Genomic DNA, 10,819 nt, shown 5'->3' with positions numbered 1-10,819 from the left:
CGAGGTTGATGGATGTTCAACTTTCAGACCAGGTGGACAAAATTAGTTGGAAGTTAACCATGAATGGATTATTCTCTGTGAAATCCATGTATTTGAACTTAATTGATTCCGAGCCATTGTCGAGGTCTTTGCACATATGGAAGATTAAAGTTCCACTCCGCATCAAGATGTTTATGTGGTTCGTCCACAAAGAAGTCATCTTGACCAAAGATAATCTGATGAAAAGGAATTGGGTTGGTAACCCCAGGTGTTGTTTTTGCGATCAAAACCAAACGATTAAACACCTCTTTCTTGAGTATCCACTTGCAAAATTGTTATGGCGATCCATTCATATAGCTTTTAACGTTCATCCTCCAATGAGCATAAACACGTTATTTGGGACGTGGCTTAATGGAGTAGACATACACATAGCTAAACATATTCGGATAGGGATATGTCCATTATTATGGGCTATATGGAACACTAGAAATGATATGATTTTTAATAGGACAACATTCACTAATTTTTTGCAGGTTATCTACAGTGCTACAGCCTGGATCCGTATATGGTCGTTACTCACTCATGCGGACTACAGGAAGCTTATGGTTATTGGGTGCAACCGCTGGAAGATAGTAGCACGGGCCATCTTCAGCCGATTTGGATGACGAGTTAATAATAGGCTTAGGTGTGTAGGCATCGTAGCATGTTCTTTATTGCCGGTTGTGGCGCTTTCTTGCCGGATGTGGCGCTTTACAAATTTATTTACTCTTTTTTGCTCGAATTTTGAGCTCCCTTGAATTGTAAGACTTTGCTACGCTCTCTTGTAATATGGCTGATGCAGAGGTCGGAGGTAATCCTCCTTTAAAAAAAATAGTTACCAGTCGCTTGTCCTTGCACATTTGATTGTCGTTTCTTTTTCACTGGAGCGACGCGAGGAGGCGAAGGGGTCTAGTGACAGCGATTGATCTTTATTCAGGCAAAGAAGAGATGGCGGTCAATGATGATATAGTGAGTGTCTTGTCTCGTCATCCTCATGATTTATTTTTGTCTTGGTTGCAAGTCTATCCCCGACATGCAAACCCATTTTTCTCCGATATAGGAGCTCACATTAGCCTAGACCGGTTGCAGATACTCTAAAACCCGTATCTCCAATAAGATAGTACAACGCTCCTCTCTCTCTCTCCTCTTTAATTTGATGTGACATGCTAGCATTTTTTTTTACCTATGAACCGTGCTAAAAAACCGAGCACTGGGGTAAGTTCTCTGCAGATAAACTGGGGCGTCGTCTTCTTAATAACTGACAAAAAATAGGCAAAGTTTCTTGCCTCGGCTTCAAAAGAGAAATAAAGGATCCCGGTAGAGTGTCAACAACGTGAGCAGGCAATAAACTTCGAGCCTAAGTGAAGAACGGATGCGTTTATATCGAGGTTCACGTTTGATCCATGTCCAGAAAAGGGTATTTAGATCATATACACGAGTGCAGCCGAGCCATCGCCGTCAAGTTAGAGATCTGGGTCGCTTTCAGTCATAGTTATGCTTGTAGATAACACATCTGGTTAATGAATAAAAGCTTTCCTCAATTCTCTTTCCGTCACTATTGGCTAATGTTTGCAACTTCTGCATTAAGTGTCAGTGCTTTACTTTTTTTTCCTTAACTTCTATATATCATGGTATTAGTTATTTAGTTTCGCTTTCCTAAGAGAAACGCCGATTGGGGAAAACTAACGGGCCTCCATTCTTTCTGATTTTTTAAAATATATCTTGCTTACGGTGCAGATGCGAGTTTCAGTGCGCTATGGTTCTTCTAAGTTATGTAATGGCATCTACCTGATGTGACCAATGAAGATGCATAAGAGCTCATGCATTGCCTGAGAATGTTAGAGATTTCTGGGCAGTTATAAATGAGCAGCATTTTGCCTATTTTGGTCCTGATTAGCATCTTCCTAATGGACATTAGTTTTTACAAGGGTTAGCTTCTATTGGTTCCTCTGTTCACTTCTTTCTTTTCAAGGAGAGGTTTTTCATGTTCCCTCAAAAACGCCTTATGCTCTCCTCAAAGAAGCCTTATGTCCAAGAATTAATTACTCACGTTTGAGTGGGAGTAATGTACAGAATTTGAAATTGTTCATTTGTCTTTTTTTCCTCGGACGAGAATTGGGTGGTTAGTATTCAGCAAGTTTTTATATGCCTACAATGTTTTTTTGCATATCTTTTTTTCATATGATTAACTCTCTGTTTACAAAGAGAAAGAAGTTTGTGATTCTCTGTTATTCACAAAAAAAAATTGTGATTCTCTGAGCCAGCTTTGAAGCATTTCTTTCCTTGGCACCACTTTGTAAAGAATAGTTTTCCTTGGACAACTCACAAGTATGCGTGCAGAATAGCACCACAACACGGAATTGTCATCTTCTAGCCTGAAAATAGAAACGAATACAATGCACGTTTTTGTTGCCTCAATTATATTATTAAATTATCGAATTGTGTTCCTTTTATATTCAAATAATTGCTTCTTAGGATAAACTAAAAAATGGCATTGTTATACGTGCGTTGCACGTGCATGATTACTAGTAGTAACTAAACTTGAGAATGGACCTTCATTCCGACTTTACAGATGACAGAAATGAATATCTTTTTTCGTACACAATGGGCTTCCTCAAACTGCCCAGACCCTAATCTACAGAAAACACCAGCATTGCAACATAACATTTGGAAAAAAAAAAGGAAGACGTGATATCTTCAGTATATACTGTCCCTGCCAAGGCTGCCATGCTATCTTCCATGCAACTGTGTCATTGATACGGTACCGATGGAGTGGCTCCTCTCGTTCTCGCTTGATTTGCTCGACTCAAGAGCACGGCCACGGAGCATCAGGGTGGGCGCCCTCGGCATGGGAAGGCTGGAGCTGTCACTGCTCAACATCAGGATGACCGCCGGCACGTCCGGACGCTCTTGGGCATGATCTTGCACGCATAGCAATGCAATGTGGATGCACCTCAAGACCTGTCGAATCGAGCACGACGGTTTTATCAACGGGTCGATCATTTGCTCGCCCTTGTCTTCGTTCCATTGTTGCCATGCCTGGAAAATGGTTGCAAACTCAATCCACGAAGAAACAGATAAACAAAATGTCAAGATGGGTGTGGCATATGGGATACGCGTGTGCTTACATATCCCGCGATGTTTAGGGACTCCTGCTGGCCATGAAAGCTGACAGCCCTCTTCCCTGTGATGATCTCCAAGATCAGAACTCCGAAGCTATAGACATCGGACTTGACCGAGAAAATGCCTTCCATGGCGTACTCAGGAGACATGTAGCCGCTGCAAAAAGGAAAACCCAACTTCACGTAATGCAGCGGTAATAGTCCAGTCATCATAAGATCTATCTGAAATGCACGTACAATGTTCCGACCACACGGTTCGTGTTGAACTGGTTTTCATCCCCTCCAAAGATCCTTGCCATTCCGAAATCTGATATTTTGGGGTTCATGTCTGTGTCTAGGAGAATGTTGCTGGCCTTGAGATCACGATGAACAATACGTAGCCTTGAGTCCCGGTGGAGATATAGCAGTCCTCGAGCAATACCTTCGATGATATCAAACCTTGTCTTCCAGTCTAGGAGACCTCGCTTTTCAGGATCTGTTCGCCCACAGTAATTACAACCTCATCAGTATATTTGTTCATCTAGAGGAATGAGGATGAATGGAAATGGTACGTACTAAAGATAAATGCGTCGAGGCTCTTGTTAGGCATGTACTCATAAACCAAGATCTTCTCTTCTCCCTGTATACAGCAAGCTAATAGTCTCACAAGATTCCGGTGCTGCAACTTTGCAATCAGTATGACCTCATTCTTGAACTCCTCATGGCCTTGACCGGAGTTCTTACAAAGCCTCTTCACAGCTACTTCTTCTCCACCAGGTAATGTTCCCTGAAGTGATTCATGGTATTAACTTGCATCAAGCCAATTACAGTGTAATACTGGCCCACAAAAAAAAACAAGTATAATGCAAAGATTCATGATAATATCACTCGTACCATATAAACCGGGCCAAATCCACCTTCCCCAAGCTTGTTGGATTCACTGAAACTACCTGTAGCAGCTTTAATGCGGTCCAGGGAGAGTACTTTGAGTTCATGACTTTTTCCGTCCTCCGTTTCATCGTCGAAAGGAATCGAATGTGAGATATCCAGCATGCCAGCACTTTGCTGAGATCTGGTAGATGAACGTCTTGACCTCCTCCAACTTCTGTGCACTGCATCTGCCCCAGAATACCAGTTAGCACTATACTTGCCTCCAAGAGTCCATTTATATTAGAAACTGAGACTAATTACTACAGCTAACAGTTCACAGCTAGATCCATTTTAGCAGTCTTCACAACAGCTTGGCAGCATGGTTTCTCCCCAAGGCACAAGTCCTTTTTACCCCGCAACGCCTATAAATTTCTAGATTTTATCTTTGACTCTAAAGCCAAACAAATTACAGATGACACCCTTGCCTGCTAATTTGGACAAATTACCCTCTTAGACCAGTCAAATGTGGCCAGTGGTTTTGGCATAACAAGGTGCCACATGAACCGTGATCACCCCTACTCCCTCCGTCCTTGAAAGAGTGTACTTCCAACTTTGTTGGAGGGTCAAACTATCTCAAAGTTCGGCCGAGTTTGTGCAAAAATATATCAATGCTTGTGAAACCAAATAGGTATATGAAGAAAATATATTTTATCATGAATATAATGCTACTAATTTGATGGCATAAATGTTGGTCTATTATTGTATAAATACGGTCAAACATAAAAAAGTTTGACTTTCCAACAAAGTTGGAAGTACACTCTTTTAAGGACCGAGGGAGTACATGTCTACTGTTAAGAATTGGTTAGTATCTAGGTAGAAGTAAATAATCTGTACTGATTTGTACAGATCATGATCGGCTGATTTGATCATGATCAAATCATGATTGATTCTTGATTTGGCTTACATTGCTAATCAAGGCAAAAAATGGTTCTCAAGCTTCTAACACATTGGTTTCAGGTCTCCCTTTTCTACCTCCCCTACTTATTGGTTGACCTGAGTTTTTACCGTTACAAGAGTTGAGGGGTAAAAACTGATTTTTTTTCCTATTTATGATCTGTAATGAATTCGTGGAACTAGTTAGGTACACTTGACTATATACTGATTAGCACCACAAGAGAATGCAGTCTTGTGCAGACAACTTCGGAGGGCAACAGAAGAATCAGGTGAGCTTTCGTTAGACTATAATCATTGAGCCAAATCCAAGGAACCTCACCTTTGATATTTCTGCCACGCTTCCACCATAAAAAGAGACAAGCTAACAAAACAAATAGCACCACGGCAGACGCTATTGCGGCTATTTTCCAAACTGCGATATGTGAACCTGCTAATGAAGGAACAGCATAACCCAACATAAACATGGTAAGTCAAAGGTGAGAAAATATGGTAGCGTGCATAACTGCATATATAAACTTTATTCTTTAGATAATCTTTATCACCTACCTAACTCAGAAGCAGGAAGCTTGAGGTTTAGGGCATAACCCCCAGCCTGAAACTGGGAAACATCCATCAGTTCACTACCCCAATGTAGACACCCCGTCAATTGAGTCATGTAGACATAGGCACCACATGAACAGTTTTGCTGGCAGGTATTCATGCACCCATACTCATCGGTCACACCAGATACCCAGTATGAAAAATCTGGCCACTTGACATTCGGGATAGAGAGAAATCCATCTCCAGTTTTGTTCACCTGACAGTCCAAAGGTGGGTTTCTAACACAACCCTGGCTCCGATTTCCTGCATTCCACTCATCTGCTAACTTTGGCTTAAAACCTATCGCAGGAAAAAGGGAAAGAAAGGAAAAGGTGACTAATTTGTGAAGCATATACTTCTGTAAACATGTATAAAAGGGCTTGAGATGTCAAAATAAGTAGTGACAACGTCCATGCTTCCTATTTTAGGGTCCTAACTGCGACTTATAGTCAGTTGTGCTGGTGAACAAGGGAGGAAGTTCACCCAATTGTGTAAGGAACAAGACTGTTCATCTTTTACTGGAAACTAGTAAGAGCGGAACCCGATTTTGTAAAGAAATTGCACCAAGAGTCAAAGACATACCTTTCAGGCAGGTACATTTTGCCTTCCTATCTTGCACCACCGTACATATCGCATTTGAACCACATGCACCATAACGCTCGCACTCATTTGACGGTTGCACCCACACAGTTTCCCACTCCTGTGTAGACTTCTTAACCATGTAGCAGACGTCTCTGCCATCTGGCGCAACAACAAACCTCTGCAGAGATGTATTTGTTGCAGTGTAAGTGAAGTACATTCCCAGGATTGGATCATTTCCTTGTTTGTACCCATACACGTACAGTGGCCTATATGGAATTCCTACAAAATTTAGCCCAGTCCATTGGCCCGACCTGTAAAGGATTACATACAAGTTATAATATCTTGAACTAAGCCATTCAATAATTTTTACAGTTTATGTTGAGAAAGGGTACTCTTATTTACGATCGAGTCCTATGAGGACTTGGAGAGGTGTGACTATTGAATTTTCATAGTAATTCTAATCATGTAATGCATACTACTTTCAAGGTTGGGGGCCATATAAAGCTATAAGAAATGGTCATGGAGAACCCAACCCAAGGAGACAAATCTCATCCAAAACAAGGTAGAAAAAATTATGTGCACAGTGGATTAAAATTTAGGTTATTCTTTGACACTATATATGGGATCTGAGGGTTCAAAAGTTTCAAGGGGATTGTGAGAGACTGAAAATATCTTGTACTCTTTTGAGGTTGTCCCTAGGAATTTGGGTTGCATTCTCAGTATATAATTGCGGAATTTCAATTGTTTGCCATCTTTAGTTTGTGAAACTTGGATTACTTGCTTTCCTAGGTGGGGACTTCTCTTCTGTGGAAGCTACTGCCTTTTCATTTCTATTTGCCTTTGGGGGGTGCGTGTGGGTGTTGGACACCGAACTCTATTCAGTTATCTCGAGAGAGTGAAGCCCAGAACAGGTTTTTTCGTATGAAACAAGCACAAGTGAATTGGTTGGTAATTACAGGAACAAGAAGGCTGAAATCACATTTCAAATGCAAATGAACTTTAAAGTGTACTGTGTATATGTTTCAGATTTGTCAAAAGATGGATCGACCAACTTCATAAATGTCAGTGCAAACTTAATGGGTTTGTCGAGGATTACGATTAGATTGCGCTGGCCCCATTCCACAACATAGCAGGTAGACTTAGTTAAGAATCGCCAATATATAGAAGAATAGCACATGTGCAAATATGGGCTGCAAGTTGCAACTCACAGCTAAAACAACATTATAAAACCAGCTAGAGCCTGGTTGAACTTCATAAACCAACCCTCTCCCAAAAAGTCTGTCCAGTAAGAAAATGGTGGGCATCCTAATTATATTTCAATACTTCGGGGCTCTTTGGTTTGTGACTAAGGTTGACTTAGGTTGCCACACCTAAGCTTAGGCAAATTTGACCAACTTGAGAAGGTGTTTGGTTCAAGCCTCACCTTAGGCAAGATGCTTTTTGCCACACTAGAGCCCCACATCACATACACTCAAAAAGTGTGGCAAGATTCCCTTAGGCTTGCCAACTTGTGGCTTTCATTTTATTGAACTAACCTTAGGCAACTTTGGCAAGAAAATGTGTGGCAAAGTGTGGCATGGCAAGGCCTAGAACCAAACGGACCCTTCATCTTACAACTAGAGATTGATCAGCTCTAAAACACAGATATACTCCCTCCGTTCCTAAATATAAGTCTGTAGAGATTTCACTATGGACTACATACGTAGCAAAATGAGTGAATCTACACTCTAAAATGCATCTACATACATCCGTATGTGGTTCATAGTGGAATCTCTCCAAAGACTTATATTTAGGAACAGAGGGAGTAATATGCATGGGTGCCAATGCAACTGGCAGAAAGTTGAAAAGGCTGCAGCCAGAAATCAGTCTAGCGACAACCTGATAAAAATACAGCTCAGAACACCAATGGACCCTCAATTCAAAATCTTACTAATAAGCAACCACAATTTTCCCTTAGGTAGTTAAGGAACTCCTGCACTACATGTTGACTTCATGCACCAATAGCACCCAGAAGCTTAACTAAGGAACATACGGAATTCTACTCCTTTTCATTTGAAATCATTAACGGAAAGTTAGCACATTTCAACAACATTACGCAAACACTATTGGATAAATACAAGCACACAAGATATAAAGTTTATCTTTCAGAGATTTGTTCCAAACGGTACTCTAGCACACAAGTTTTCTTTTCTTTTTTTTTGGCAGAAAAACACTCGGATCTATAGACATCCCTGGAAAATAAAAAGGTTAGTCCCGAATGGGCCGAGGGCGCGCCACTGCTGCTCAATCGCCGGAGCCAGCCAATCGTTGTTAGGGCAGGGAATCCATCCGGCAGTGGGGCCTCCCCGCACTCCGACGCCGGCAGAGCCAGCGGAGGAGGAGCGAGGCAATGAGCGACGACCTACCGACGGAGGAGAGGTTGCGGCGTGGTGAGCTCGGTGCTCTAGCAGGCAAGATTTGAAGCTTTACAAATAACTTTACCAGATGCCATCGGCCACCCTTATCAAGAGATGGCGAGCAAATAGACTAATCGATCAAAAAAGTGAGATTAGAGTTCTAGGATGACCTACGAACGAATCTACCGTGACTGACTATTTGTCTACTGATGGACTGCAAGTAGAGCTACCGTCCCACACAGCCCCACCTGGCTAGTTAGTTTCCCACTTTTGAACCTGATCCTTTTGATGCACCATTGTACAGTGAAGTGTGAATGATGTTTGTCTAGCACACGAAAAGAAGATGCTCGCAATTTGCAATTCAGACTAAGCCGACAGCTGATGCTGCCTAGCGCCGACTGGAACCACTAAAACAAAACACAAACTGGATTGCCTCAGGAATGAACAATACACAACCTCCTAAAAGGAAATATAAAAAAACATACCAGATGACAGATTCCATATTTCCTTAGGTAGATGGCAAAAGAACAGAATTACAGAACACCTAGCAGGTTAACTACTACTCCTTTTTTAGAAGAACTAGCATGTTGATAACACCTGATTTACTAAGCACATGAATGCCCCAATAAAATATAGTACTAGTCTCTACAACATTCCTACAGTATAATTATTTAAAATTTGGCACACAAAAAAACGAAGCAAACTATACTTCTACAAGGAAAAAATGGCAGGGAACGGGGCATGGAGAAGCTGACCTCCAGAATGGAACATTGCCGTCTCTCCAGATGAAGGCTTGGCTGGGGTTGGCCGGATCGAGGCCGAGCGCGAACCGGCCCGGCGAGGGGTCCGTCTCGCTGGCCCAGGACGTAAAGAGCATCCGCTCCGGCGGGCCCCTGACCTGCGCCCTGACCTCGGCGTTGACGCTGATGCGCATCCCGGAGAGCATGGTGTCGGACGGGTGCCAGAAGCTGTCCCAGATGACGGTGCCGTCGACGTCGCGCACCTGGAGGGAGCCCGAGTCTTGGATGACGGCCGAGTAGCCGCCCCGCGGCGCGGCCCGCGTGGTGGTGTTGGAGGACCAGAGCATGGGCGCGCCGTCCTTGGCGGCGCCGTCGAGCACGCGGAGCTCGCCGCCGGCCGTGAGCGTGAGCGAGGGCGCGGCCGCCGCGGCCGCGTTCACGCGGTTGGCCACCCACGCGACGGTCCTGGGCTGGGTGTCGCGGTACCAGACGCAGAGGTAGAGGCGGGCCGGGCGCGCGGGGTCCGGCGCGTGGAAGCCCAGCTCGAACACCCCCGACGGCGAGGACACCAGCGTCGCCGGCGCCGTCAGCGAGTCCCCCTGCTTCAGCGTGTCCGTGGCCGCCGCCGCCGCCACGGCCAGCGCGGTGCAGAGCGAGAAGAGGAGACGGGAAGCCGCCATCGCCGTGGACACAGCACAGCAGGCCCTCCCTCCCTCCCCCTGGCTCGCTGCTTTTGCCTACTGGGGCGCCCAGCCAGCCACCAACTACCACCTCACTGGTGGCGAGCAGACAGAGGGCGAGGGAGTGCGTTATGGCGAGACCGATGTCGTGGATTTGTTTAATTATCGGAGAGCCTAAGCACGCGTATAGTAGCTTTGCTTTCGGGTTGGTTCAAAAGCGATTTGCCGGCCGGTGAGCCGCGGCCGGGGTGCGCGGCCCGGCTTGTCCCACGGTGTGAGCCCCGGCCAGGGCAAGGCAGGATGGGGAGGGCCATGATACAAACGGAACATAACGTGCGCGATCCTTGTGTCCCTATCTCCCGAGTGCCGTCGCACAGTGCAGCACAGCACAGCGCAGCGCAGCACGGGGCTCATGGTGGGAGATCGGCCTCGGCGTCCACACATGCCGGGGGGAAAAGGGAAAGCGACACCACCATGGTTCCGGATCTTTTTGTGCTCTACTGGAATACCACCTTTGTGGCTATGTGGTGTGCATATGGGCATGCACAAGGCATTTGCCTGGGTAGTCCTGCCGACGTGCCAAAGAAGAGCTGTAAACTCAGTACTCTACACATGCCTTTAGCACGGGGAAGATTTCATATATTTTTTCAACCATTTGGGAGTCTCGTTTTGCTCTCGGTGTGACGGCGTTTGGTGGCTAGACGATGCAGGATCGCCGTGTCGCCGTGGAAGAAAAATGCGTGCGCGCGCACGCACGCGCTTGCGGCCGTCGAGTTCCCAGAACATGCACCAACGAGCAACGACCGCTGGAAAGGCATACGGGAAAACATGGCCGCATTTGTTGGTTGGTTCGTCGTACGGTTCTTGTGACTGCGCGTAAAGTGGTCTGGGGCTGCTTC

General features: G+C 44.8%; 1 protein-coding gene across 4 annotated transcripts; it reads right to left on the bottom strand.

The window, feature by feature from the left end:
• Window positions 1–2,495: 2,495 nt before the first annotated feature.
• Window positions 2,496–10,154, bottom strand: LOC119363372 (G-type lectin S-receptor-like serine/threonine-protein kinase B120). 4 transcript variants are annotated; one of them, XM_037628712.1, is made up of 9 exons: window positions 9,256–10,154; window positions 6,105–6,415; window positions 5,490–5,822; window positions 5,263–5,373; window positions 4,014–4,231; window positions 3,696–3,906; window positions 3,378–3,615; window positions 3,147–3,297; window positions 2,496–3,057 (listed from the first exon to the last, which is right to left on the bottom strand). In XM_037628712.1, exons 1-9 carry the CDS (start codon window positions 9,918–9,920, stop codon window positions 2,749–2,751), a joined length of 2,547 nt encoding a protein of 848 aa, XP_037484609.1. In that variant the 5' UTR covers window positions 9,921–10,154; the 3' UTR covers window positions 2,496–2,748. The 4 variants fall into 4 exon arrangements, with proteins under 4 accessions (XP_037484609.1, XP_037484610.1, XP_037484607.1 ...); XM_037628713.1 differs by having other exon boundaries at window positions 5,263–5,370; window positions 9,256–10,153; XM_037628710.1 differs by having other exon boundaries at window positions 4,014–4,237; window positions 9,256–10,151.
• Window positions 10,155–10,819: the final 665 nt, after the last annotated feature.

Source organism: Triticum dicoccoides, chromosome 2B (genome assembly GCF_002162155.2).
Source record: "Triticum dicoccoides isolate Atlit2015 ecotype Zavitan chromosome 2B, WEW_v2.0, whole genome shotgun sequence".
Lineage (NCBI taxonomy): Eukaryota > Viridiplantae > Streptophyta > Magnoliopsida > Poales > Poaceae > Triticum > Triticum dicoccoides.
This window is presented reverse-complemented; position numbering and strand designations above follow the sequence as displayed.

Excerpts from the sequence above, each read along its gene's own strand:
- LOC119363372 (XM_037628710.1), bottom strand. The coding sequence starts at position 9,920 with ATGGCGGCTTCCCGTCTCCTCTTCTCGCTCTGCACCGCGCTGGCCGTG. Across the intron at positions 5,374-5,489 it reads GCTTCCTGCTTCTGAGTTAG|CAGGTTCACATATCGCAGTT; the intron begins GTAGGTGATAAA and ends TTCCTTCATTAG. Across the intron at positions 3,616-3,695 it reads CCTCGACGCATTTATCTTTA|ATCCTGAAAAGCGAGGTCTC; the intron begins GTACGTACCATT and ends GTGGGCGAACAG.